This window comes from Pan paniscus, chromosome 15 (genome assembly GCF_029289425.2).
Source record: "Pan paniscus chromosome 15, NHGRI_mPanPan1-v2.0_pri, whole genome shotgun sequence".
In the NCBI taxonomy this organism is placed as follows: domain Eukaryota; kingdom Metazoa; phylum Chordata; class Mammalia; order Primates; family Hominidae; genus Pan; species Pan paniscus.
In genome coordinates this window covers 106,321,869-106,349,547 of record NC_073264.2, presented here as the reverse complement: position 1 = coordinate 106,349,547, position 27,679 = coordinate 106,321,869, and the positions used below count along the sequence as shown (strand labels likewise).

Here is a 27,679-nt window from a genome sequence, read left to right as displayed (position 1 = left end):
GCGGGAAACGGGGAATGCGGCCTGAGCATTTCCTGAGGGCATGGCCTGGCTACCTCGACGCCAGCGCCGAGCTGAGCAGTCTGCACCCTGGAGCATTTGTTGACTGGCTGCATGACCAGCGCGCCTCGCAGAGGGGAAGGCAGGGGCGTCGGAGGGGCGCAGCGCCCCCTGCAGCCGGCGTGGAGGCGGTAGGAGCGGCGCGGAGAAGGGGAGATTCTCGGAGGAGGTGGGGGGCGCGCAGTAGGGGCTGGGCCCGGCTCTGGCCCCAGGGCCGCGCCACCCCGCGTGGGGGCCGAGCCCTGATCAGAGTAGGAGGCGGCATCTCCTCTGGGACTGCGAGGAGCGCGGCGGTGGCGCACTGATGGGAGGGGACCACACGGCAACCCCGGGGCGCCCCACCCCCGGTTTCTGACACCCGGCAGGAGCCCAGGCGGAGGAGGGGAGGCAGCTTTGCGGCGCCGGCGCCCGCCTCGCCGACTCACGCGGAGGTGTGAGCGGGGCCCCCGCGGCCCGCGCTGACCCCGAGGCCCCGTGCCCCCGCCGCCCGGGCGCCCTGGGAGGCGCGCGCCGGGCCGGGGCGCTGGCAGGCGACGCCCTCCACCGCCTTTAAAGCCTGGGGCGCCCCCGGACCCCCCCCGGCCCCACCCCGCGGCGCGGCCCCGCCCCCTCATGCATATGCAGGTGCGCGGGTGACGAATGGGCGAGCGAGCTGTCAGTCTCGTTCCGAACTTGTTGGCTGCGGTGCCGGGAGCGCGGGCGCGCAGAGCCGAGGCCGGGACCCGCTGCCTTCACCGCCGCCGCCGTCGCCGCCGGGTGGGAGCCGGGCCGGGCAGCCGGAGCGCGGCCGCCAGCGAGCCGGAGCTGCCGCCGCCCCTGCACGCCCGCCGCCCAGGCCCGCGCGCCGCGGCGCTGCGCTCGACCCCGCCCGCGCCGCCGCCGCCGCCTCTGCCGCTGCCGCTGCCTCTGCGGGCGCTCGGAGGGCGGGCGGGCGCTGGGAGGCCGGCGCGGCGGCTGGGAGCCGGGCGCGGGCGGCGGCGGCGGGGCCGGGCGGGCGGGTCGCGGGGGCAATGCGGGGGCAGGGCCGGGGGCGCCTTCCCCGGCGGCTGCTGCTGCTGCTGGCGCTCTGGGTGCAGGTGAGCGGGGCGGCGGGGGCGGCGGGGGCGGCGGGGGTCGCGGACGGGGCACACCGGGCCGCCCCTAGGGGCCGGGCGGGCACTGCCTGGGGCCGCCGTGGTTCGGAAGCCCTCGAGGCTGCGCGCGGCGTCTGGGGCTCCGGGCGGGCGCGGCTGGGTGGGGGCGGGGCGGCGGGGCCTGTTCCCCCACCCCTGGCGCCCGGCCCGCCGACCCCGGCCCGCGCCTCCCTCCGCTCTCCCGCTGCCTTATTTTTAGGCGGCGCGGCCCATGGGCTATTTCGAGCTGCAGCTGAGCGCGCTGCGGAACGTGAACGGGGAGCTGCTGAGCGGCGCCTGCTGTGACGGCGACGGCCGGCCAACGCGCGCGGGGGGCTGCGGCCACGACGAGTGCGACACGTACGTGCGCGTGTGCCTTAAGGAGTACCAGGCCAAGGTGACGCCCACGGGGCCCTGCAGCTACGGCCACGGCGCCACGCCCGTGCTGGGCGGCAACTCCTTCTACCTGCCGCCGGCGGGCGCTGCGGGGGACAGAGCGCGGGCGCGGGCCCGGGCCGGCGGCGACCAGGACCCGGGCCTCGTCGTCATCCCCTTCCAGTTCGCCTGGCCGGTACGTGCGCTCCATCCCCCGTGCTCCAGCCCTTCCCTCTCTCTCCGCGCCCCGGCCCCGCGCGCTTCGCGACCCCCAACACCTGCGGCCGGGTCTGCGTGCGAGCCGCGCGCGCCCAGGCGGGGCGGGGCCGGCAGGGGGCGCGTGCTCTGGGGACTTGGTCCGCGCCTGGCCACGTGGGCGCGCCGGGGCCCCGGGGCCACCGGGAGCGGGGTCGCGGCGGGGGCGGGGCGGCGGCGTCCCGCGTGCGCGGCGGTGTGCGGCGTGTGCCTGCGTCGCCCTGCGCGTGTCTGTCTGGGTGGGGAGGCGAGGCGAGGCGCCCCGGTCCCGGGCAGGCCGCGGAGGCATGTGCGCAGCGCGTGCTGGGGCTGGTCTAGGGCAGGCCCTGACTGAGCCGCCCCGGGCCCGTGGCCAGCCTGCGCCTGCCCTGCAGTTTCCTGGATGCCTGGGGGGCACGGGCGGGCGCCGTGGGACCTAGGCCCGGGAGAGCCTAACGCCTAACGCTTATGTCGGCAGAAGCCCCCGATGCTGACCCAAGATCGTTCAGAAGCAGAGATAGTGGATCCTGGTGCTGTGACCTTCTGTGGCACTGCCCTGTTTGTGGGTTTTTTTGGTTTTGTTATTCTGGAGGGACAGAAGCTGAGTCGGGGCTGTCTGGTCTCCCCTGGCAGGTGGCCAGTCAGGCAGGAGCCCTGGCCTGGGCGTGCTGGGAGGAGGGGTGGTAGGGGTCCAATGTCACTGGGAAACAGGTACTCATCCCAGTGGGCTGGTGGGAGGGTAGTGGTAGGTGGGCAGGCTCAGGCCTCGGGCGCCTTACCTCATTGCCTGGAGCACGGCCTTGCCCTGGTGCCCAGAGGTCCTTCCCTGCTTGGTCATTGTGCTGGGGGCCTGGAACTGGGTGAGTGCGGGAATGAGAGCACCATGCAGACCTGTGATCAGGGAGTAGATGGATCTGGGAGCCAGGAAGTGGCTCCAGTCAGCAGGAGGCACCGGAGTGTGCCCACCTGGTATCCTGGGCCCTGAAGTGATTGTGAGTTGAGGGCAATCCCTGCCGAGGTCACGCCAGTTGGGCCTGCCGTGTGTGGCTCCCAGTCCTGTGCTGTACCTTTGCAGCCCTGGCTGGCGGCCTTGCCTGCTGCCCCCATCCTCACCCCTTCCTGAGCTCCCACCCGTGGAAGCTGGCCACGGTCTCCTCTGGCCATGTCCTCAACCTGTGAGCACCCCGCCGAGTATCCCTTGACCGGGGGGCCCCAGAGAGGGGAAAGTGTCCCCCAGATGGAAAAGGCAGGGGCGGGCATGGGAGGGCCCAGGCAGTTGTGAGAAGCCCAGCCCCTCGCCCCCACGGCGGCGCAGCAGGCAGGTCTGAGCAGGGCCCGCAGCCTGTCATCTGCACCTGGGCCTGAGCCAGCGTGGCCCCACATCGCTACCTGAGGATGTGTTTTCTGCTCGAGTTGGCAGCAGTGGGTGTGGGGGCAGGGAGGTCTTGGAGGAATGTGGCGGGCTATCGCGTGTCCGCCCTGGCTCTTCGCCCCGCTGGCCAGCCGGTCAGGTGTGGGATGGGACCGGGCAGGCCCTTGCCTTCCTTGGCGTCCGGGCACTGGGTTTCGGGGCCAGCTCACCTCCCTGCCTCTTGCTTCCAGCCGGTTCCTCGAATGCCCCAGGAGGGGGCAGGCGGCCTGTCTCTGGGTTGGGGGCCAGGGCAGAGGCATAGCTGCGTGTTTGGGGGCAGCCCTGGTCTCCTGCCATGTGGCCTGGCTGCCGGGTGGGAGCTGTGCCGTGATGCCAGCACCCTGGTATTTGCACTCGGGCGGCAGCAGTCCGTGGCCATGCTGCCCTGGCTTGCTGAGGTCCAGCTCTGTGCGGTGAGCTGAGGTGTACTTGGCTGTGACGGGAAGGCAAGGACCGAGTTCAGGCTCCCTGGGACCTGAGGAGGGGTTTCAGCCTGGAGGCTAGGGTGGCATCCTGCCCAGGCCCGTGGGACTTTTGGGCTCCTTGGAGTAAAGGGAATGAGAGGGCCTTGTGGAAGAGGAGTGGGGGAGTCTGGGCTCTGCATTCACCCCCTCCGCCCCCTGTCCCCTGAGTGACTCTCCCACCCTGTGGTCTCTGCTGTTGACCCAGGCCTGGCTGGGTGGCCCTCTGCCCCCTGGCCTGGCTTCTTGTGGCCGGGGTCTGTGTGCTACTACTCATAGATCTGTGCTGGTCTCGGGCTCAGCTTCCCTCAGTGGGTGGGCCCAGGGTCTTGAATGTGGAGAGGTGGTGGACCACATGCCAGCAGGCTGCCTGGCTGCCCCTCCTCTCCTGGCTCCACCCCCAGACATCCCCAGGAGGCCGGTGTCAGCCTGGGTTGGTCCTGGTGCCTGGCTTGTAGCTGGCAGGGTGAGGCCACATTCTCCCAGTTGTACTTGGCTGTGTACAGAGCACCCCGGGTGCTCTGTAGGCATGGCAGGTGGTGATGGAGGTTTGGGGAGGAGTAGTGTCATGCTGGGGGCAGCAGGGAGCTTTGCTCTGGGGCCTGGTAGGTGGCAGACCCAGGGGACACCTGCTGGCTGAGGGAGGAGCAGGGTGGTGGCAGTTGGCCGTGACCTGGGCAGCCAGGGCCCCACCCTCAGAGGTGCAGCTGGAAGTCGTGCCTGCCTGGCTGGCCCATCTCTGGAGCCAGGAGCCCAGGAGCCTGCCTGCCAGCGAGGGTCTTTCTTTTTCTGTCTTGGCATGTGTGTGCTGGGCTCCAGGGCAGCTATGCGGGGTGGTGTGGCTGGAGCATGGTCCCCGTGACAGATCTGGGCTTATGAGGAGAACGGGATGGGTGAAGGCCCTGCAGATATAGGAGGTGGGCCTGGGGCTGACCCTGTGTCTGTCAGCTCAGGAGGCCTGAGGTCCTGGGCCATCAGAAGGTCTGAGCTTTTCTCACCTGTGAAAGGGGCACACTGCTGCTTTTTCATTGCGGGTCTCACGAAGTCAGATGGGGCTGCTGGACTCCCAGCTCGGGCTCTGCTTGTGCCCCCAGCCCGGCTCCCAGACCTGTCCAGTTCCTCCCCTTCCCAGCCTTCCCTACCCTCTCCTTTGCCCCCTACGGAGGAAGGTTTTTACAGAGCCCACCCCCTACATCCAGCCCCCCTAGGGCTCAAGGTGGGCCAGGCTGAGGTCTGTGCCTGGGGCCACCTAAGCTGCTCGTGGCAGGTGTGAGGTTCAGCACCACTCTGCTTCCTGTTTTTTCTGAGCTTGGGCTGGGGATGACAGGGACCTGGCCTCCCCACCCTACCTTCAGGGGATCCTGTCTGCACACTGGGGACCACCCCTCTCCTTCCCACACCTTCCCAGTAGGGACCAGGAGAGCTAGCTGGTCTGGTATGGAATGTGGGCATCTGGGTTCCTGTGTTGGGTGGGCATCGGTCTGTTCCTCCCGCCGAGGCCCTGGGGCCCAGAGCCCTGGGGAGAACTCAGGGCATGTCCGCCTTGTACATTGGGGGTCTGGTTCAAAGCTTTGGTATGGGGGCAGGGTGGGGCATTCAGTGCCCAGGCCACACGGGGACCATAGGAGCCAGGGAGGACTGCCCTTGGCCAGGGAGGATTGGAGAGTGGGCTGGGGGTTTGTCGCTGGTCCCTGAGGGTGGGCTGAAGGGTCAAAGCCGCAGCATGATAGGAAGGCTGGGAGGTGGAGGGGCGGGTTGGGGAGCAGGCGGCAGGCCTGGGTGGGAGGGGACTGCTGCTCTCAGGGGCCCTCCTGGGCTGCTCCATGGTGTCTTTATGAGGGGAGCAAGCTAGGCCAGTGAAGGGGTGCTTGTGGAGCCAGGCTTCGGCCTGAGCTGCTGCTGGTGGTGGAGTGGGGGCAGGAAGACAAGGATCTGCAATCCCAGGCCCCAGCCACGGTCGCTATCCCCAGACCCCAGGCCTGAGCGGGGTCCCTGTCCCCAGGTCCCAGGACTGAGCAGGGTCCCTGTCTGCAGACCTGAGGCCTGAGCAGGGTCCCTGTCCCCAGACCCCAGACCTGAGTGAGGTCCCTATCCCCAGACCCCAGGCCTGAGTGGGGTCCCTGTCCCCAGACCCTGGGCCTGATTGGAGTCCCTGTCCGTAGACCCCAGACCTGAGTGGGGTCCCTGTCCCCAGACCCCAGACCTGAGTGGGGTCCCTGTCCCCAGACCCCAGACCTCAGTGAGGTCCCTATCCCCAGACCCCAGGCCTGAGTGGGGCCCCTGTCTGCAGACCTGAGGCCTGAGCAGGGTCCCTGTCCCCAGACCCCAGACCTGAGTGAGGTCACTGTCCCCAGACCACAGGCCTGAGCGGAGTCCCTGTCCCCAGACCACAGGCCTGAGCGGGATTCCTATCCCCACATCCCAGGCCTGAGCAGGGTGTGGCTGGCATCAGTTGTACCCTGGGCTTTGTGGCAGGTGCTAGCAGGCCCTGGCTGCCACCGTCTTCACGGTGGGGGGCCTGGGACCTAGAGGGGGTGTGCTGGGGAGGGGGGGTGCATCCAGGCAAGGCCCTGGCTGGTCTCTGGTGTGGAGCATGGGTGTGTGTGTTCCTGCGTGGGATGGGCTTTGGTCTGCTCCTCCTGCTGCGGCCCTGGGGCCCAGAGCCCTGGGGATGGTGTTTGCCCCCACCCCCTCTTCCCTCCCTCGGGTGACAATGGTGGCAGAGGCCTGGGCCTCTTAGAAGCTCAGGTTTCAGGAAATGTATCTGTGCTTGGAGCTCCTGGCGCCTGCACCAAGCGCTGTGCTCCGTAGGGGGCGGGAGGCTGATGCGGGAGGCCGAGGAGAAGAAACCAAGTCGGGGCGTTGGTGGGGCAGCAGGTCTAGGAGGCTGTGTTGGCCTGGACCGTGCAGGGCCCTGGACCTGGGGGGGCCGTTAGCGGGGCAGCAGGTCTAGGAGGCTGTGTTGGCCTGGACCGTGCAGGGCCCTAGACTTGGGTTGCCTGAGTTTTGGGATGCTGTAGATTGGGGGTACAGTGGGCAGTGGGGTGCCGTGGACTTAGGGTGCCTGGCATTTGGAGTACCCTGGGCCATGAGGTGTGATGGGCCATGCAGTGCCCTGGGCTGGGGGTGCCCTGGACCCACCTGGAGTGCCCTGAGCTTTGGGGTGCCCTGGACTGTGGGTACACTGGGCCATGGGGTGCACAAGGTTGTGGGGTGTACTGGATCTAGGGTGCCCTGGGCAGGGGGGTACTCTGTACTTTGGGTGCCTTGGACCTGAGGTGTCCTGGGCTTTAAGGTGCCCTGGACCTTGGGGTGTGCTGGGCCATGCAGTGCTTTGGGGCTCTGGGGTACCCTGGGCTTTGGGGTGCCCTGGAACTGGGGTGCCCTTGGTCTTGGAGTATGCTGGGCCATGCAGTGCCCTGGGCTGTGGGATACTCTGGGCTTTGGGGTGCCCTGGACCTGGGGTACCCTGGGCTTTGAGCTGCCCTGGCCTGGGGTGGAACATCTATTGTCTTGTCTGCCTGTCCTCTGGCTTGTGCCGCTGCTGTTGCCCCTGCCTGGGGACAGGAGGAGGGGTTTAGACTTAGCCTTGAGGGTTCGGGCTGGGGAGGAGGCAATCAGATGGTGGGAGATGAAGTTGGGCTGCGGGTCTGCTTGTGCGGTGGGGGTGGGTCAGGCCGGGCTTGCAGGGAGAGGCTTAGCTGGGCCTGCAGGGGTGAAGCCCTTCCCCCTTGGCCTCCAGAGACTGGGCAGGGGCATAGCCCTGCTAGGCTGGCCTTGAGGGAGGGCCTGGGTTCCTCTCCCTGCTTGCTGGGGAACCTGGGCAGATGATGGGTCTCTCACCTGTCCCCAGACCCCCAGCCCACACATCGCCTATTGCCCCTGCCAGCGCCAGGCCCACATCCCCACATGTCCCAGCCCCGTTCCTAGAAGGGCAACATGCCCCCCAACCCCCGCCCAATCCAGGCCCTATAGTCCCTCCTGTGTTCTAGGGGTTTGGTGTTGACAAAACCCTGTCCCAGACCATGGCCCGCCAGGCAGGAAGGACAGGGGTGAGAGGTTGCTATTCGCAGAGGAGGCAACTGAGTCCTGGAAGGATGGGGGTGAGAGGTTGTTATTCACAGAAGAGGCAAAGAAGTCCTGGAGGCTGGCCCCTAGGGAAGAAGGGGAGCTGGGAGGGCTGGCAGGTGGGGTGAGGCAGGTACCGCCCCGTCAGCCAGCTCAGGTTCACTCTGGATGACTTCCTGCCATCCAGGTGTAGGGACCCCAGCTGGCGGGCGGTGAGGCCCTGTCGGCGGGCGGGCAGGCACACGTCCCTGCGGGAGCAGGTAACCGGAGCCCTGGGCTCAGGCGAAGGTGGCAGTAATCTTACCTGAGTGGCTGGCATGAGGTTTCCTGGGAGTCGAGAGGAGCTCCCTGCTGGCCCTGAAGCCCAGGTGTGGCTGTGCCGGGAGACCGGGTGGCCTGGCTTTTCTCTGCCTGCCCCGTGGCCAGAGCTGCTCTCAGACCCATGCTGGCCCCATCCTCTGACCTCACTATTGCTGCTTCCTGGTCCTGCTGGTTCCTGTCCAGCGGCTACAGTGACTGTTAAAGCCTGGTGGGTCCCAGTCCTCACTCAGACCCCCAACAACAGACCTCACTCAGACCCCCAACAGACCTCACTCAGACCCCCAACAGTCACCCACTTCGCTTAGCCTCAGGAAGGAAGTCCGTGCTGGGGTCTGGATCTGTGGTATGACCCCACTGTCCCCGTGGGCTATGCGTTCTCAGCCCCTGGGCCTTCTTGTGGGCTCTGCCATGCAGCTCCTTCACTTCCTCATGCCCTGCAGCCTCAATCCCAATGCCACCCGTTCAAAGCCTGGCCTGGCCTTTTTTTTTTTTTTTTTGAGATGGAGTTTTGCCCTCGTTGCCCAGGCTGGAGTGCAATGGTGCGATCTCGGCTCGCTGCAACCTCGGCCTCCTGGGTTCAGGTGATTCTCCTGCCTCAGCCTCCAGAGTAGCTGGGACTACAGACACCTGCCACCATGGCTGGCTAATTTTTATATTTTTAGTAGAGATGAGGATTAACCGTGTTGACCAGACTAGTCTCGAACTCCTGACCTCAGGTGATCTGCCTGCCTCGGCCTCTTAAAGTGCTGGGATTACAGGCGTGAGCCACTGTGACCCATTGGCCTGGCCTTATTGGAACAACAGTCCCTGCCCCCTGTTGCTTTCCCCGAGCCCCGCTGGCTATAGGTTGCCGTCCTTGGTGGCAGAGGCATGCCTGCTGTACACTTGATGTGAACGAAGGAAGGAAGGAACGAAGGAAGGAGCCAAACGCCAGACGCCTGGGAAGCGGCTGGGTGCTCCAGGTGTTACCAGGGGTGGGGAAGGGCTTGGCCAGGTGCAGCTGCGAGGGTGGTGCTCCAGGCAGACGGGTGGATAGGCTGGGGTGGGCAGGAGCCTTGGGAACCCCAAGGGTGCTCTGAGCTGAGAGGGTGTGGACAGAGTCCTGGTGGGGGTGTGGATGGAGCCCTGGGGGGTGTGGATGGAGCTGACGGGGGTGGTTTGTGGACAGAGCCCTTGGGGGGTGTGGACACAGTCCTGGGGGTGGTGTGGACAGAGTCCTGGGGGGTGTGGATGGAGCCCTGGGGGGGTGTGGATGGAGCATGTTGGGGGGTGTGGATGGAGCTCTGGGGGGGTACGGATGGAGCCCTGGGGGGGTGTGGATGGAGCATGTTGGGGGGTGTGGACGGAGCTCTGGGGGTGGGTGTGGACGGAGCCCTGTTGGGGGGTGTGGATGGAGCATGTTGGGGGGTGTGGATGGAACTCTGTGGGGGTGTGGATGGAGCCCTGGGGGGGTGTGGATGGAGCTCTGGGGGGCTGTGGATGGAGCATGTTGGGGGGTGTGGATGGAGCCCTGGGGAGGTGATGGAGCCTGTTGGGGGGTGTGGATGGAACCCCGTTGGGGGATGTGGATTGAGTTCTTTGGGGGTGTGGATGGAGCTCTGGGGGGTGTAAACAGAGCTCGGCGGGGGGTGTGGACGGAGCCTTGGGAGGCATGTGGATGGAACTCTGGGGATTGTCTGGCGCCTGTAGGCAGAGGTTTGCAGGCCCTGGTGACCTCAGGGAGCCCTGGAGATGGGCGGGGACTGGGCCCCGTGGCCTGGCGGGGCCATGGCGGATGTGGGAAAACGGGTTTAAGGGGAGCTTAAGAGGTGGGATTGAGGGTCTGTTGTCAGCTCGACGTGGCTAGGGAGGGTTCTAGGAGCGGGTTGGGGATGGCCCCCCACTTCCATCCTGTGCTCCTACCTGGGTGAGCCTCCTCGGGCCGTCCCCGGGTGTTCTGCAGGCAGGGGCTCGGGGGCGGGGCCAGGGTTGCCCAGCTGTGAGTGAGGCCCAGGGTGAGCAGTCGTGTTGGGCCCTAGTTGTCTGTATTTGAGGGACAGTCGGAGGTGTGGGGCGGGGGACTGGGTGGGGGTCCTGGAGGCTGGGCTGGGTGTGGCTGGTAGCACGTTGGTTAGGGGAGGGGCTGGACGTGGGAGTGCAGTCTTCTGAGACATCTTGGGAGGCCAGGCCTGTCCTTAGCTGGATGAGGCCGAGGCACTGGGACGTGCGTGGGGTGGGCGGCAGGTGAGGACCAGGGAAGGGCTGGCAGGCGTGGGGTTGGGCCTTGCTGGGGAAGTGTGGTTTTCCCCAGCTTAGCCAGGCCTTGGGGCTGGTCGGATGGGGGTGTGCTGAGGGATGGAGTGAGCCTGGCCTGCCTGGACACTGCCCAACGCAGCATCCCCCCGGGGTGGGAAGCCAGCAGGCCCTGAGGTGACTCAGCCCCAGCCCCCTCCTCTGGGCCCCACCTGGAAGGAGCCAGGGCTGGGCTCAGGGGTCAAGAGCACACCAGAGGTGGACTGGGGGGTTCCTGGGCAGTGAGGGCTGAGAGGCTGTGGAATGTGGGTACCCAGTGCTGGGTAGTACAGGGCATGTCCCGGGGGTCCCACCTGTCTGAGCATGTCTGTGAGTGACGGTCTCCGTGGGCTGCACTAGGCGGAGCAGGGGGCCAGCCCTGTGGTCTCTTTGCTTGGCTGACAGCATCGCCTGTCGCCATGGCTGGGGTACAAGGGCCAGGTGGCCCGGGGGCAGAGGGGGCATAGTGGCCATGGTCTGAGGCTGTGCTGGGCAGTCCCAGGACCTCTTGGCCTCAGTTTCCCCAACTGTACCGCAAGGGCCCCTCCTGCCACCTGTTCTGTGTGGGGGTGGAGGTAGGTGTGGGTTTGGCTGTGTGCCGTGTGCCTGTAGGACCTGAGCTCCGGCCTGTTGGGGCCTCTGGCTGGGTGCCCTGTACTTGGCCACCCCGTGCACTTGGTGGAGGCCGCCAGCGTGGTGATGGAGCCCCACGTTCTCCCCCGTGGTCACCCCCCGTGAGGCACCAAGGGGCGTTCCACCGGAAACGCTCGGGTCCCGGCTGCCCATGGGGCCCCTGTCTGTGGCCACTCCAGCCAGGCTGCCCTTTGCCCACCTCTCCCCCCGGTCGCTCTTCCTGTGCTCCGTGCTGACTTGAGCCAGCTCAGGGCAGGCTGGGCCTCTGGCACCCCAAAGGTAGGGAGCCCAGGCCCCTGAGCCCGCGTGGCCTGGAGGGGCAGTCTCCCTCCCTTGAGCTGGGTCATTTTTGGGTCTGCAGAGGATGTGGCCTGATGATGAGGAGGGTGGTGGGTCCCTGGCTGGGGAGGAAGGGCCAGAGCCTGGCAGACCCAGGGGCAGCGTCTGAGCCCTGGGCCTTGTCCCACCCTGAACGAGGCAGGCAGGTGTGGCCTCAGGTACCTGACCCGCCTCCCCATGTCTGCAGCGCTCCTTCACCCTCATCGTGGAGGCCTGGGACTGGGACAACGATACCACCCCGAATGGTGAGTGAGCCCTGGGCCAGGTGGCAGCTCCTCTCAGCTTCAGGGTGCCTGTGGCAGGGCCCAGCTCCTCTGCCTGCTTGGGACAAAGCCTTGCTTTACCCTGAGGATCATGTGTGCTGTTTCCCTTTTTGCTTTGGCTGCCAGGAAGCTCTGCCACGTTTGGGACTTGCAGAGCTGTGCATGCACTCTCTTCCCCAGTCCTGGCTTTGCCTATGTTGTTCTCCTCTTGGGTGTGCTCTTTTGGGGCTCATGGCAGTGACTTAGTGGAGGGGACACCCTTGAGTGTGTCTCTGGCTTTGTGGCCCCCTCTGCTTGTCTGTACTGGAGCATGGAGCCTTGGTGGCCCTCTCCCTGAGGCAGGGGCTCTGCAGGGCCCTGCAGGGGTAACGGGATGACTTCCATGGGTGAATGCAGAAGCACCCACAGGCCGAGGGAGCAGCTCGTGTGAAGGTCTGGGCAGGAACGGGCTGGCTGTGCAGGGGGAGCAGCCGGGGCCGGGCTCAGATCATGGAGGCTGGCAAGCCACTGAGAGGACACGGGCTCCGCCTGGCACGCTGTGGCTGCCTTATGGAGGGTGGGCTGTGGGGCCAGGACACAGACCGAGGAGGAGCTGCCACTTGAATCTGGGCGTGTCAGGGTGACTTGGACCAGGGGCAGTCTGAGGGGGTGAGAGGGGCTCTCAGAAGTGGAGGCATGGGGTTGGCCAATGGGTTGGAGGAGGGAGAGCGGGGCCAGGGCATCCTGGCTGCCAGCAGAGTGGAGGGGCTGTTTTCAGGGCAGGGACGGCGGTGGGGGTGCCCAGGTGGGGAACAGCAGCTGTGGGGACCCCAGCGGCTCAGGGCAGGGGTGTTCCCTGAGGGGGTGGCAGAGAGACAGGTGGGCTGAGTCCCAAGCAAGGTCGTCAGGGCTCTTGACAACGTGAGCCTGGAGAGGCTGGGGCGGCCGGGAGGCCCCTTGGGGAGTGGGTCAGCACAGTGTCCTCCCAGGCCTTGGCCCGAGGCGGGAGAGGTGGGGTCTGGAGGACCCGTTCACCTTTTATTGTGCAAAACGTCGAGCCTGTGCTGAAGTGCAGGGACCGGCATCACGGACTTTGCATACCAGCGCCAGCAGCTGTGGTGCCCCTGGCCCCTGGTCTCCCGGTGGCTTACTTAAAGTGAGGCTTAGACAGCGGGTCACGGGACCTATGCCTGTCTTGGGGGCCTGAGGGGAGGCTTGTCTTAAGGTGGGGACGGTAGTGGTGTTTGGCACTTCTGGGAGCAAGTCACAGCGCAGGAGAGGGGAGGGCAACTGGGCGCCATGCCCATGCTGTCGAGGGCTGGACACGGCGCAGGTAGGTGCAGGTGTTGGAGCAGGGCTGCAGGTGGGTGGGCACAGGTGTGGGACATGAGACTCACGCCCTGGCAGCAGCCGTGCCTTCTCTGTGGAGCCTGTGGTCTCAGCAGCTCTCCCTGCAGGACCCCTAGCCCCTAGCCGGGCCCCCCGACCCTCTGCGTTTAGGGTGGGAGCAGGGGCGCAGGCTTGGTGGCGGGAGGGATAGGCCTCTCGGGGCCCTGAGCTTTCTGTAGCAGCCTGGCCGGGGGCTCTGCCCTCGGTGTGCTGCTGCCTGCTGTGCCCCGGCCTTGCAGCAGCTGCAGGCTTCTGCCCCGTCCCCGTTGTTCCTGGAGGACGCCTGGCCGGGCTGGTTTCTCTGGCCTGTGCTGACTCTGCCGCCTCCCCAAGAGGAGCTGCTGATCGAGCGAGTGTCGCATGCCGGCATGATCAACCCGGAGGACCGCTGGAAGAGCCTGCACTTCAGCGGCCACGTGGCGCACCTGGAGCTGCAGATCCGCGTGCGCTGCGACGAGAACTACTACAGCGCCACCTGCAACAAGTTCTGCCGGCCCCGCAACGACTTTTTCGGCCACTACACCTGCGACCAGTATGGCAACAAGGCCTGCATGGACGGCTGGATGGGCAAGGAGTGCAAGGAAGGTGAGGGGCCGCTGGGCCGCGTGGAGGGCAGGGAGGGCCTCGGGCAGGGCCCCGGGCACAGGCCTTGCGGCCAGGCTGGCTGCAGCTGTGCCTCTCGCTCCTCTCTGTTCGCAGCTGTGTGTAAACAAGGGTGTAATTTGCTCCACGGGGGATGCACCGTGCCTGGGGAGTGCAGGTGAGTGTGCTGCCGGCCCGTCTTTGCCCTCCCAACCTTTGCCCTCACATCCTCACTGGCACACACAGCCTTGCTGTCAGGAGTCGCCCGGAGCTGGCTGGAGGTCGGGCACACAGCTGTGAGAGCCGGGCCCTGAGCTCGGGAGGCTCCTTAGTGCAGTAGGTGCGTGTCTGAGCATGGGATGTGTCTGATGGCGGCAGCCATGTAAGGACAGTGAGGAGAGACTGGGGAGGCTGGCTGGACAGTCAACGTCACCAAGGGGCAGAGACCCGGAGGCTGCAAGCCACCCAGAGATGGGGCATGGGCAGAGGACACGGTAACCCTGCCCATGGGGAGGGGGTGGGCGGCGAGCGGCCGGCAAGTGACACCAGCAGGTGAGGGGCGGCAGAGCAGACCAGTGGTGGGAGCTGAGGCCTGCAGGACCAGGGACAGAGGAAGGGGCTGCTGGCAGGTTTGTAGCCGGGCAAGGTGGGTGGAAGGGCTGTGGTAGCTGTTGAGTGGGGAAGCACCAGACGGGAGGCTGTGAGGGGGAGGCTGCTGTGGGGCACATGGGGGTGGTGGGGGAGGGGCCAGCGGGATGGGGAGAGGGGTCAGTGGAAGGGGGAGAGGCGCACGGGTCCTGCAGACATCCTGGGGTGGAGCCCAGGGGTTTGTGGATGGATTTGATCAAGGAGGAAGGGTGTGGAGTCAGGGAGAACCCCAAGCTGCTGAGTAGCAGAGCCATGGTGGCTGAAGGAGGAATGCCACAGAGGAGCAGGCGGGGCCGAGGTTAGGTGGATGTGGAGAGGCGATGCCTGCCCTGTCCCCGGAGACACCCAGAAAGCTCGTGGGAGAGGCCTGGCCTGCGCCACGCGGGGCCTGTGGGGGGTGGCATTCAGGCGGTGACGGGAAAGTGGGGAAGGCAGAGAGGAGGGAGGCCAAGGAGCAAGTCCCGGCTGCTGCAGGTCAGGGCGGATGGATGAGGAGTCAGCAAGGGCCTCCGCAAGGGAGTGTCCGGGGTCCTACAGCCAAGTCCAGACGGTGGAGGCCTCTGGACCCAGACCAGAGTGTGGGGGATCCAGCCAGGGGGGCTGGCAGCTTTGCCCTAGAGTGGAGCAGAGAAGTCAGCAGGGCAACCAGAGGGGCTGAGGCCCAGGGTCTGGGGTGGGCACGGGCTTCGAGCCGTGGCGCTTACTGTGCGTGAGCAAGCTGGGGAGCCCGAGAGAGGGGCGCGAGTGGGTGGAGAGACAGCAGGTGGAGGTGAGCACCGCCCTCCAGCCAGCCTTGGGTTGCAGGGGTCCCGGGACCTCCCTCTGAGGAGTGGGTTTGCCTCCATGGGACGAGGACACTGGGGCACAGAGAGCCTACTGATTTCCCCAGGGTCACACAGCGTGGCGTTCTGGAGAGGAGTCGGGGAGTTTGGGAACCAGCTGAGTTGGGAGCCAAGGTGGGGAGGTGGGTGACCCTTCCACAGGCCCCACGGTTGAGTGGCCTGGAGGGTACAGTGAGGAGCTTTCCCGGCCAGTCCCAGAGCGGGGAGGCAAGCAGGGCTGGGGCCGCCCACCCGGTCACTTGCACACACAGGGATTCCCGGCAGGTTGAGCGAGTCTCAAGTCAGCTCAGAAAGTGCAACAAGGTGGACCTGGTCTGGGCAGATGTAGATGTAGGTCTACGGGAGTCGGCCCCACTCACCCTCGCCTGGCCCAGTGTGCATCACACAACCTGGATGGCAGTGCCACCCTCCCTGGATGGCTGCTGGCTGGCAGCTTGAATGTCCCACCAAGGCTGGAGGAAGGCAGCAGGGAAGTTGGCCATCCCTGCCCTTTACCCGCAGGAAGATGAGCCGGAGTCTGGGGGGCCTGGTGGGTGGGGGCAGTAGGTGAGCTCCGCCTGCCCCTCTTGCTGGCCCTGTCGGGGAGGCCCAGCTGTTGCTGACAGCCTCGGCTCAGGTTCCAGTGCAGGACGCCCCCCCACCGGATGCTGCGGAGATGGCCATGCCTTCCTGCCGCCGCCTCTCCAGGGCCCTGGGGCTGCTGGCTGGGGAAACCAGGAGGTGGGGGCCTGGTGTGGGCTGCCCTGCCCAGGGTCGAGAGCACGCCCTTGGGACCCACGAGGTCTGGGCTCTGAGCCCGGCTGTGGCCGGCCGCTCTCTGGCCGATGACCCAAGGTGTGTCACAGCCCCGCCCTGAGCCTGGGTCTCTGTGTCTGTGGAGGAGGGATTCTAGGCGGGATGTGAGGCCACCCACGCGGACCACTGTGCATGCTGGGCTGGATACTGGAGACACGTTCTCCCCAGCCTCAGTTTCCCCACTTGTGGCAGCTGAACTGGGCTGATAGGCCTTCGGTGCTGGCTGTGTGGCTTGAGGGCGGCTCAGGAAGGGCCGTGGTTCTTTCCTTTTACAAAAATAAAGTGTGGCGGGTGCCGGTGTGGAAGTGACGTGGCCTGGATGACATTCCCGTCCTGCAGGACCGGAGAGTTCTAGGAAGGGCCCCCCGGGAGTCCTGGCAGGGCCTGGATGGCAGCCTGCTGAGCCTTGGGGTCGTTGTAGGCTCTCTCCCCTGACGGAGGCACCCTCAAGTCAGGCCATGTTCTACCCTGGCCACCTGCCCTCTCCTGGGGGACTCCCAAGACAGGACGTTGGCCGATAGCCTGGGGCAGGGCGAGTCCTGGTGGTTGTGTCCTGGGAGGTGCAGCTGGGGGTGCAGCTGGAGCTCCTGCAGAGTCAGGAACTACCCTGAGCAGGGCTGGCCCAGGCCAGCCTGTGGGCCTCAGTAGCCCCATCTGTGAGATGGGTACCTTGTGGGATTTTACTAGGAGCAAGCGAAATGACTGCCTTTGAGGTGGGGGCGAGGGCACGTGCTGTGCCCAGGGCCACATGGCCGAGGCAGAGCCAGGAGTGCTCCCCTGCTGCCCGCCGGTCTACCCAGCCCCTGGTGCCGCCCGGCCCTGGCAGCACCTTGTGAGTCTGAGCCGGCATTCTCATCCCCGGGGTCCCGGCAGGGCCTTCCTTTCCTGGTGCCTGCTCTTGGGGCCCAGCTCACGGGTGAATCCCAAAATAGCTCAGGGAGGAGTGACGGGACAGCTGGGGCTGACCGTCGGCAGCCAACGGCCGGGAATGCCCGTGACAGTGGGGCTGGCCGGCGGGGCCGCAACCCCTGCCTGGCTGGGGCTGCTCCAGTTCAAAGGCCTGAGGCCGCCCACCGGCCCTGGGTGTGGCGTGGGTGACTGTGCCTGGCTCCCCTGCCACCCTTTCAGGCGCCATAGCTCACTGGGTCTTGCGCCCCTCCTTCTTCCCCCAGGTGCAGCTACGGCTGGCAAGGGAGGTTCTGCGATGAGTGTGTCCCCTACCCCGGCTGCGTGCATGGCAGTTGTGTGGAGCCCTGGCAGTGCAACTGTGAGACCAACTGGGGCGGCCTGCTCTGTGACAAAGGTAGTGGTAGGGGGCGGCAGGCCTAATGCTCTGCCATCGAAGTGTGGGTTGTGGGGGAGCGAGGGGCCGGCTTTTCCCCTGAGCATCCCACCCCTGCCCCCAGATCTGAACTACTGTGGCAGCCACCACCCCTGCACCAACGGAGGCACGTGCATCAACGCCGAGCCCGACCAGTACCGCTGCACCTGCCCTGACGGCTACTCGGGCAGGAACTGTGAGAAGGGTACGTGGGGGGCTGGCCACCCAAATTCTGGCCAGGCAGGGACTGGTTCCCTGGGGAGCCGGTCAGGCCCCATCCCTCTGGCGTCCTGTGTGGTGGGCCCCTGACCCCCAGCTTGGGAACCTGTGGGCTTGGGGAGGAGTGCTTGTGGAAAGCTGGGGGCCTGGCTGCCAGCTCTGCCCCCTCCCCGCGGTTCTACAGCTGAGCACGCCTGCACCTCCAACCCATGTGCCAACGGGGGCTCTTGCCATGAGGTGCCGTCCGGCTTCGAATGCCACTGCCCATCGGGCTGGAGCGGGCCCACCTGTGCCCTTGGTGAGTGTCTGCACGTGAGTAGGGGACTCCTGCCTAGTATCAGTGGGGGTCTGGGAGTGGGGCAACTCGCCAGGGATGGGGTGCAGTGGTCAAGTCCACACGTGTGGCTGCGGCTGGCTTGGCGAGGACAAATGGCAGGAAGACCCAGGCTTGCGGCGCCACCTGCCCATGGGGACCTTATTCCCACGGCTCACACTGCCAGGGCCCCACCTTTCTCCACCCTCTGCAGACATCGATGAGTGTGCCTCGAACCCGTGTGCGGCCGGTGGCACCTGTGTGGACCAGGTGGACGGCTTCGAGTGCATTTGCCCCGAGCAGTGGGTGGGGGCCACCTGCCAGCTGGGTAAGGGCTCCGAGCGAGTGCACGGGAACGTGGGCCGCGCATGCGGGCTGCTGGGGCTGCTGGGCTGCGGGTGCCAGGTGCCGGTGCTGCAGGGGGCAGGCAGGGCCCGAGCCCCACGGCTCCCCCTTGTCTCTTTCACAGACGCCAATGAGTGTGAAGGGAAGCCGTGCCTTAACGCTTTTTCTTGCAAAAACCTGATTGGCGGCTATTACTGTGATTGCATCCCGGGCTGGAAGGGCATCAACTGCCATATCAGTCAGTATGGGGGGTGGGCGCCGGCGGGTGGGCCGAGGCACATGGGACCCCGCCTCTGACCCTGCTCCTCTGCCCCCAGACGTCAACGACTGTCGCGGGCAGTGTCAGCACGGGGGCACCTGCAAGGTGAGGCGGGGCCAGGAGGGTGTGTGGCGTGGGTGCTGTGGGGCCGTCAGGGTGCCTGCAGGAGGCTCACCTGGCTGGCCCGCCCAGGACCTGGTGAACGGGTACCAGTGTGTGTGCCCACGGGGCTTTGGAGGCCGGCATTGCGAGCTGGAACGAGACGAGTGTGCCAGCAGCCCCTGCCACAGCGGCGGCCTCTGCGAGGACCTGGCCGACGGCTTCCACTGCCACTGCCCCCAGGGCTTCTCTGGGCCTCTCTGTGAGGTGAGGTCTGCCTGGTCACCCTGCCCCACCTGCTGCTCTGGGAGCTGTAGGGCAGGCCTCATCCCCCGACCATGGGGCCTGAGTGACCCAGGGGTGCTGCAGGGGAAGTTGTCCCCAAGGCGTCCCAGGCTCAGCTCTCCACTGGGTGCCAGGTGGGCAGGCGGGGCTGTCACAGGTCACCAGGCTTGACCCCCTGTGGCCATTGCTTGTTGTGATGGGTTTCCTGGTGGCCTGGGCTAGGAGCCCCTGGGCTGCTGGCTGCCCAGGCCTATCTGTCCATCTGTGCACTCCCTCGGGACTGGAGGGCAGGGGGCTCTGGTGGGCAGAGCACATGGGGTAGGGTGGGTGCCTGATGGCGGAGAGGTATACACCTGTCATAGGTGAGTCCTGGGTCGGAGTGGGCATCTCTCTCAGGGCTGATGCTCTCGCCTCCCTCTGACCATCTGTTGGTACTGGACCCCCTCCCCCAACCTCCCCTTTCCCCCTGCCTCCAAAGTAACCTGCCTTCCCCCTTCCCCACCACCCCTACCACCCCCTTCCCCACCTCCCCCAACCCTGCCTTCCCCCACCCACCTCCCTATCACCCCTCCCCTACCTCCCCCAACCCACCTCCCTACCACCCCCTTCCCCACCTCCCTACCACCCCCTTCCCCACCTCCCCCAACCCTGCCTCCCCCCACCCACCTCCCTACCACCCCCTTCCCCACCTCCTCCAACCCTGCCTCCCCCCACCCACCTCCCTACCACCCCCTTCCCCACCTCCCCCAACCCTGCCTCCCCATTACCTGCCTCCCTACCACCCCCTCCCCTTACCTCCCCTTTTTCCCTGCCTCCCTACCACCCCCTCCCCTTACCTCCCCTTTTTCCCTGCCTCCCCCCACCCACCTCCCTACCACCCTCGGCCGCCCGCGATCCTGCCCTGGCCTTGGTGCAGAGGATGGGCCTCCTGTCCAGAGGGCTTCTTGGGGCCCAGGGCAGGGGTCTGACCTCAGGACCTGCAAGCATGGCAGTGGCTGGCCCTGGAAAAGACCCACAGTCTTGGCTCTGAGGGTGGCCAGGCAGTGTGTGAGGGGCTCAGGAGCTGTCCTTCCTGCCAGCAGCAGGGGCCAAGGCCACACTCCTCCCAAGGGACACTGAGGAAGCTGGGCTGCAGTGGAGGTGGGGGTGGGGGCCCACAGGTATCTGCGTTCAGCTGACAAGGCCTGGGCAGTCTCAGGTGGGCAGGGGTCTTGGGCTCTGGCTGGCACTGTTAGGCCCAGGGCGGAGGGGCCTGGGGGTTCCCAGGGATCTACCTTCGTATGGACAGAGGCCTGGCCTGTGTTCCCGGCCTGGGCCTGGGCCTAGGCTCTCACAGGCACCCCCCACCCTGCAGGTGGATGTCGACCTTTGTGAGCCAAGCCCCTGCCGGAACGGCGCTCGCTGCTATAACCTGGAGGGTGACTATTACTGCGCCTGCCCTGATGACTTTGGTGGCAAGAACTGCTCCGTGCCCCGCGAGCCGTGCCCTGGCGGGGCCTGCAGAGGTGCTGGGTGCGGCATGGGGTGGTGGGGGAGGTGGTGGGGCAGGGGCGGGCCTGACTCCTGACTGTACTGCCCGCCATAGTGATCGATGGCTGCGGGTCAGACGCGGGGCCTGGGATGCCTGGCACAGCAGCCTCCGGCGTGTGTGGCCCCCATGGACGCTGCGTCAGCCAGCCAGGGGGCAACTTTTCCTGCATCTGTGACAGTGGCTTTACTGGCACCTACTGCCATGAGAGTGAGTGGCCGCGAACGGCGGGCTGGTGGTGGGGCTGGGCTGGCCTGAGGCCCTGGCTCACCCCACTCGCCTCTGCAGACATTGACGACTGCCTGGGCCAGCCCTGCCGCAATGGGGGCACATGCATCGACGAGGTGGACGCCTTCCGCTGCTTCTGCCCCAGCGGCTGGGAGGGCGAGCTCTGCGACACCAGTGAGTGTTCCAGCACCCGTCCGCATGGCCTGTGCCTCCACCCCTGTGGGCCCCTCATCACCCTGAGATGGACCACTGTCTGGGTGCGGCAGGCCCCGTACCCAGAAGGGCCTGGCCAGGGGGTGCTGCCACCATGGGGTGGAGTCCCAGGCTGCCCCCATGCCCAGGGCCAGCTCCCCCGGCCCGACGCTCCTCCCCCGCCCCTCTCTGTCCTCACCTGACCCAGCTCCAGTGCTTCCTCCCCCGGGAAGCCCTCCCTGAGCGCCGGTGACCCCCCGCCCGCTGACCGGCGTCCTCGCCCCCAGATCCCAACGACTGCCTTCCCGATCCCTGCCACAGCCGCGGCCGCTGCTACGACCTGGTCAATGACTTCTACTGTGCGTGCGACGACGGCTGGAAGGGCAAGACCTGCCACTCACGTGAGTGTCCGCAGGCCCTGGCCGCCTGGGGCTGCCCCCAGGACCCTGGCCCTGGCGGTCTGGGGCCTGCCTGCTGAGCGGCCCATGTGCCAACAGGCGAGTTCCAGTGCGACGCCTACACCTGCAGCAACGGCGGCACCTGCTACGACAGCGGCGACACCTTCCGCTGCGCCTGCCCCCCCGGCTGGAAGGGCAGCACCTGCGCCGTCGGTGAGGAGCCCCTGCTGCCTCTGCGACCGCCGGGCATATGCCCTCCCGGGCACCGCTCCCTCGGGCGCGATGGGCCGAGGGGTCTTTTTTGAGGGCCACACCTGCCACCTGCCCCCTGCCCCTGGGTCTGTCTGCCCTGTCTGGGTTGGGGGCGCGGTATGGAGACTCAGGGCCTGCCCAGGGCCAGGTGAGACGCTCCCTCCTCCTCCTCTCCTTACAGCCAAGAACAGCAGCTGCCTGCCCAACCCCTGTGTGAATGGTGGCACCTGCGTGGGCAGCGGGGCCTCCTTCTCCTGCATCTGCCGGGACGGCTGGGAGGGTCGTACTTGCACTCACAGTGAGTGTGGGAGGGGTGTGGGCGGGGGCCGCTTTCCTCCACCCAGATGACATCCCTGCCCCCGACTCGCCCCCCATTCCCTTCTGCCAGCCCCTCCCCCTGCTGCCCCTGCCCCCAGCAAAAGGCACCCTCCTTGATGACCCTCCCCAGCCCCACAGCCTGATCACGCCAAGCCAGCCTGGACAGTGCCTGGCACGCTTGGGGGGTGGGTACTGATCCCCTGCCTTCTCTTCTCCCAAACCAGATACCAACGACTGCAACCCTCTGCCTTGGTGAGTCGCACCCTGGGGGCCACAGCAGGGGTGGGTGGGACTTGGCATACCACGGGGGGCCACCTGATGCCCACCCTCTGCTCTGCAGCTACAATGGTGGCATCTGTGTTGACGGCGTCAACTGGTTCCGCTGCGAGTGTGCACCTGGCTTCGCGGGGCCTGACTGCCGCATCAGTGAGTGGCCAGACAGCCCCAGCCCTGGGAGCCCCTCAGCCCAGCCACGGTGTCAGGAGTCTGGGGACATCAACGTCCACGTCCCTTGAAGGGCAGTGTGGCCACAACTACTTCCTGCCTCTCTTCTGAGCCTCAGTTTCCCCACATGTCTGTGCCCTGTGGGGTTCCTGCTGTGTACCCTGCCAAGTGATTAAGTGGGGAGCCCCAGCCTGGGGGACCAGTCCGGGGCCCAGGGAGCTGTGGGGGTTGGAGCATGCAGCCTGACGTGGGCTCCTCTGTGGCCGCAGGGCTGTTGTCCCTGGGTGTTGGCCCAGCTGTCTGTCCAGCACCCCTTGGCTGGTCCGACGCAGCAGCTGGGGCTAATCCAGGATGGGACAGGCCCACTGCAGAAGCAGACGGAGGAGGGTGCTGTTGGGCCAGGGTCAGGCTGGGCTCAGGAAGGCCTCAGGCAGGCAGCAGCTTGGGCTCAGGGGCAGGGGCTGCTCCTCATTGTCCTGGGGCTTGCGCCTGTGTGCCACTGGCTCCCCGCTGCCCTAGGCCATGCCGGTCCTGCGGTGGGCGTTGGCCTCACTGCACTGAGCAGCGGTGGCTCTCCCTGCAGACATCGACGAGTGCCAGTCCTCACCTTGTGCCTACGGGGCCACGTGTGTGGATGAGATCAACGGGTATCGCTGTAGCTGCCCACCCGGCCGAGCCGGCCCCCGGTGCCAGGAAGGTAGGCCCCGTGTGATTGCCCTGGGTTGGGGCGGGTTGGGGGGCATGGGTGACACCCAGCCCCGAGGGCCAGATGCCCACTGCTGACCCTCGAGCCCCTTCTCCCCACAGTGATCGGGTTCGGGAGGTCCTGCTGGTCCCGGGGCACTCCGTTCCCACACGGAAGCTCCTGGGTGGAAGACTGCAACAGCTGCCGCTGCCTGGATGGCCGCCGTGACTGCAGCAAGGTGAGGGCAGCCCGTGAGCCGCCCTGCCCTACCCGAGGCTGGTGCACGCTGACCCTGGCCACTCTGTGAGATCAGGAGGCGGGTGCTGGGGTCCGGATGGACTGAGAGCCGTCTGCCCTCAGGGACACCCAGGGAGGAGGGAGCTCAGCCAGGCCCCATGCTTCGATGTGCAGTTGGGAAAACAGGCCTGGTCTGGGTCCTGCCTTGCTCCGCCTGCCCTTTCTGATGTCGAGCTTGGCCTGCCTCCCTGGGAGCCCTGGGTAGGGGGTGGGCTGGGCCCTGGGGCTCACAGACTTGGGCGGTGTCCCTCCCTGGCATGGGGCCCGTGCCTGCCTGTGGGTTCTCATCTGTGTGCCTGCATCTGACCCTCCTGTGCGCCTGCGCCTGACCCTCCTGTGCGTGCCTGCCCAGGTGTGGTGCGGATGGAAGCCTTGTCTGCTGGCCGGCCAGCCCGAGGCCCTGAGCGCCCAGTGCCCGCTGGGGCAAAGGTGCCTGGAGAAGGCCCCAGGCCAGTGTCTGCGACCACCCTGTGAGGCCTGGGGGGAGTGCGGCGCAGAAGAGCCACCGAGCACCCCCTGCCTGCCACGCTCTGGCCACCTGGACAATAACTGTGCCCGCCTCACCTTGCGTTTCAACCGTGACCACGTGCCCCAGGTGAGGGGCCTGGTGGCATCTGAGCTTGCAGAGGCCACACGCCGGCATCTGCTTGTGGCATGGCGAAAGCCTAGCCCCGCAGGGCAGGGAGGCCCTGGTTGGCTGAGCAGAGTCACTCTTGGTCACAGAGAGTGGCCCTGTGGGGTCAGATGAGAGGGGCATTGGGCCTGGTGCTGGGTGGAGGTGGCAGAGGAGGCTGGGAGAGCACCCAGCTGGGGGTGCCTGTTTGTCCAGCTGCCCTGAGGGCCTGGACTGACGGCGCCACGGCTGCCTGGCCCCAGCTCTTGGGCTGCAGCTCCGTGGGCAGTTTTGCCCTGGCCAAGGACCCACCTTTGCCTGCTGTGTGCTTGGAGCTGGGCCCCTGTCTCCCAGGAGGGGCTCAGAACTGGAGGAGACCCACTGTACCCCGCCCTGCCTCTCCTTCCCGCACTGGCCTGCAGGTGGAGCTGGGTCTGCCCTGAGGATGGACGGGTGGGCACCGTCACTCCTGCCTCCTGGTATAGGGCACAGCCGGGTGGGAAGCTGCCCCCCCAGGCCCTTGGCATCCTTGCTGTGCTCTCCTGGGCGGGCTGTAGGGTGTGTCCCACGTGTACCCACAGCGCCAGTCCAGGGATGTAGGTGTCAGGTTCACGGCCCTGCCCTGCCCATGCACTGCCTGTCTCTGCCCAGGGCACCACGGTGGGCGCCATTTGCTCCGGGATCCGCTCCCTGCCAGCCACGAGGGCTGTGGCACGGGACCGCCTGCTGGTGTTGCTTTGCGACCGGGCGTCCTCGGGGGCCAGTGCCGTGGAGGTGGCCGTGGTGAGTGCCCAGTGGGGAGCAGCACCTGGGTGGGCCCTGGGTCCCGTACTATGCAGGTCCTGGCTATGCGGGACAGAGGCTCCGGCGAGGCTAGTCCTGGTGCGGAAGGACTGCGGGCAGGCCTGTCTCCCCCAGCTGGGGCTGCGGCCCCTTGCTGTCCATGCCGCAGACCCGTGGAACTGCTCCCTGGGCCCGGCCAGCATGAGGGAGATGCAGGGCTGTGGTGTGGAGCCCGCTTCCCCTGCAGCTGCATCCTCGCCCGGTCCCCTGCTCTGTTTTTGCCTCTGTGTCCCTACGTCACAGGCAGCAGGAGAGTCCGTGGGCTTAGTCTGCCCTGGGAGGCCTGCTTTGGGACTGGCACCTGCCCTGGACCTGGGGGGTGTCAGATGTGAATGGATACCAAGGGGGTCGGGTGAGACTGGGGTGGAGACATGCCCAGAGAGGGGAGGGAATGTTCTGGAACATGGTGGGTGGGTGTGCAGAGCAGTGGGTGTGGCCATGGCACAGTGTGGCTGGTGGAGGCCATGGCCAGGCACAGGAAGGACGTGCAGTGTTTTGGTGCCCTGAGGCCGCAGAGGGGGTGGGGGACATGGATGGGTGCTGCTGGGTGATGGAAGGGCAGTAGGGGCAGGGGAAGATGTAAGAAGTGTGCCAGCACAGGTCAGGGCACCATCAGGGATGTGGTGGAGGCAGGGGCACAGCCCCGGGTTGCTGTGGCCTCGTGAAGGCACTAGGTTTGTGGTGACCCTGGGGTGTGGCCCATAGGTGGGGGTGGGGGCTGGGAGCTGACAAGAAGGGATGGCCATCACGGAGCAGGTGTCAGCGAATGGGGCCACACACCTCCCCCACTCACTGCCTGGTGGCGAGGTCCCCACCGCAGGACCCCGGGCTCTCCTGTGTGCCCGGACGGGGACACCCTCCACCCCTCCACTTCCCCCCACCCCTCACTGCCTGCTGGTGAGGTCCCCACCGCAGGACCCTGGGCTCTCCTGTGTGCCTGGATGGGGACAGCCTCCACCCCTCCCCTTCCCCCCACTGCTCACTGCCTGGTGGTGAGGTCCCCACACCTCAGGACCCTGGGCTCTCCTGTGTGCCCGGATGGGGACAGCCTCCACCCCTCCACTCCTCCCCCCGCCACTCCCCACTCACTGCCTGGTGGTGAGGTCGCCACTGCAGGACCCCGGGCTCTCGTCTCCTGTGCGCCCACCTTGCTCCAGCGTGGCCAGGGCCTCAGTGTTGGGGGCAGGCTGCTGGGAGCCTGGAGCCCTCGAGCCATCCCCCCAATGCCGTTCTTTGCCGCAGTCCTTCAGCCCTGCCAGGGACCTGCCTGACAGCAGCCTGATCCAGGGCGCGGCCCACGCCATCGTGGCCGCCATCACCCAGCGGGGGAACAGCTCACTGCTCCTGGCTGTCACCGAGGTCAAGGTGGAGACGGTTGTTACGGGCGGCTCTTCCACAGGTAAGCGCGGGAGGTGGGCCCCTGGGAAGGCACCAGGCAGGCAACTCAGGCACTGGGCACAGAGCCGGCCGATCCTGCCAGCCACCAGGAACACAGAAGTCCCTGGCACCTGCTGCCCCCGCCGCCCAGCCCCACAACCTGACCTTCCCAGCCCCCATCCTGGGACCCTCCCCACGAGCCAGCAACCGGAGGGTGGGGCCCAGCCGCCTGGCTGGCAGGGCCCTCCCAGGCCTGGGTGTGTGGCTAGTGCCCCGCAGGCGCCCAGGCCTCAGTGCCCACCGGCTCTTCTCCCCGGTCCCCAGGTCTGCTGGTGCCTGTGCTGTGTGGTGCCTTCAGCGTGCTGTGGCTGGCGTGCGTGGTCCTGTGCGTGTGGTGGACACGCAAGCGCAGGAAAGAGCGGGAGAGGAGCCGGCTGCCGCGGGAGGAGAGCGCCAACAACCAGTGGGCCCCGCTCAACCCCATCCGCAACCCCATCGAGCGGCCGGGGGGCCACAAGGACGTGCTCTACCAGTGCAAGAACTTCACGCCGCCGCCGCGCAGGGCGGACGAGGCGCTGCCCGGGCCGGCCGGCCACGCGGCCGTCAGGGAGGATGAGGAGGATGAGGATCTGGGCCGTGGTGAGGAGGACTCCCTGGAGGCGGAGAAGTTCCTCTCACACAAATTCACCAAAGATCCTGGCCGCTCGCCGGGGAGGCCGGGCCACTGGGCCTCAGTCCCCAAAGTGGACAACCGCGCGGTCAGGAGCATCAATGAGGCCCGCTACGCCGGCAAGGAGTAGGGGCGGCTGCCAGCTGGGCCGGGACCCAGGGCCCTCGGTGGGAGCCATGCCGTCTGCCGGACCCGGAGGCCGAGGCCATGTGCATAGTTTCTTTATTTTGTGTAAAAAAACCACCAAAAACAAAAAACAAATGTTTATTTTCTACGTTTCTTTAACCTTGTATAAATTATTCAGTAACTGTCAGGCTGAAAACAATGGAGTATTCTCGGATAGTTGCTATTTTTGTAAAGTTTCCGTGCGTGGCACTCGCTGTATGGCAGGAGAGAGCAAAGGGTGTCTGCGTCGTCACCAAATCGTAGCGTTTGTTACCAGAGGTTGTGCACTGTTTACAGAATCTTCCTTTTATTCCTCACTCGGGTTTCTCTGTGGCTCCAGGCCAAAGTGCCAGTGAGACCCATGGCTGTGTTGGTGTGGCCCATGGCTGTTGGTGGGACCCGTGGCTGATGGTGTGGCCTGTGGCTGTCGGTGGGACTCGTGGCTGTCAATGGGACCTGTGGCTGTCGGTGGGACCTACGGTGGTCGGTGGGACCCTGGTTATTGATGTGGCCCTGGCTGCCGGCACGGCCCGTGGCTGTTGGCGCACCTGTGGTTGTTAGTGGGGCCTGAGGTCATCGGCGTGGCCCAAGGCCGGCAGGTCAACCTCGCGCTTGCTGGCCAGTCCACCCTGCCTGCCGTCTGTGCTTCCTCCTGCCCAGAACGCCCGCTCCAGCGATCTCTCCACTGTGCTTTCAGAAGTGCCCTTCCTGCTGCGCAGTTCTCCCATCCTGGGACGGCGGCAGTATTGAAGCTCGTGACAAGTGCCTTCACACAGACCCCTCGCAACTGTCCATGTGTGCCGTGGCACCAGGCGCTGCCCACCTGCCGGCCCCGGCCGCCCCTCCTCGTGAAAGTGCATTTTTGTAAATGTGTACATATTAAAGGAAGCACTCTGTATATTTGATTGAATAATGCCACCATTCCGGCCTCCCTTGTTCTTTCGGTGCTGTCCCTTTTGTATTGAGAGTGAGGTTGGGGGAGAGCCACGCCGGCAGAGAGGCTTGGGGCAGTGGGGCACGCGCTGGGTATTGGCCCACGTGGCTGTGG

At 66.5% G+C, this 27,679-nt stretch overlaps 1 protein-coding gene across 3 annotated transcripts; it reads left to right on the top strand.

The window, feature by feature from the left end:
• Positions 1–1,029: 1,029 nt before the first annotated feature.
• JAG2 (jagged canonical Notch ligand 2) lies at positions 1,030–27,562 on the top strand. Of its 3 annotated transcripts, XM_034938287.2 has the most exons (26): positions 1,030–1,133; positions 1,390–1,740; positions 11,470–11,527; positions 13,247–13,498; positions 13,613–13,673; positions 16,953–17,083; positions 17,187–17,306; positions 17,505–17,618; positions 17,848–17,961; positions 18,103–18,216; positions 18,296–18,342; positions 18,430–18,603; positions 19,976–20,126; positions 20,207–20,359; positions 20,438–20,551; positions 20,857–20,970; positions 21,067–21,180; positions 21,401–21,517; positions 21,762–21,789; positions 21,878–21,963; positions 22,565–22,678; positions 22,789–22,904; positions 23,316–23,558; positions 24,228–24,359; positions 25,662–25,818; positions 26,121–27,562. In XM_034938287.2, the coding sequence occupies exons 1-26, from the start codon at positions 1,068–1,070 to the stop codon at positions 26,594–26,596; spliced, it is 3,717 nt and encodes a 1,238-aa protein (XP_034794178.1). In that variant the 5' UTR covers positions 1,030–1,067; the 3' UTR covers positions 26,597–27,562. The 3 variants fall into 3 exon arrangements, with proteins under 3 accessions (XP_034794178.1, XP_034794179.1, XP_034794180.1); XM_034938288.2 differs by lacking the exon at positions 18,103–18,216; XM_034938289.2 differs by lacking the exon at positions 23,316–23,558.
• The last annotated feature ends 117 nt before the right edge of the window (positions 27,563–27,679 follow it).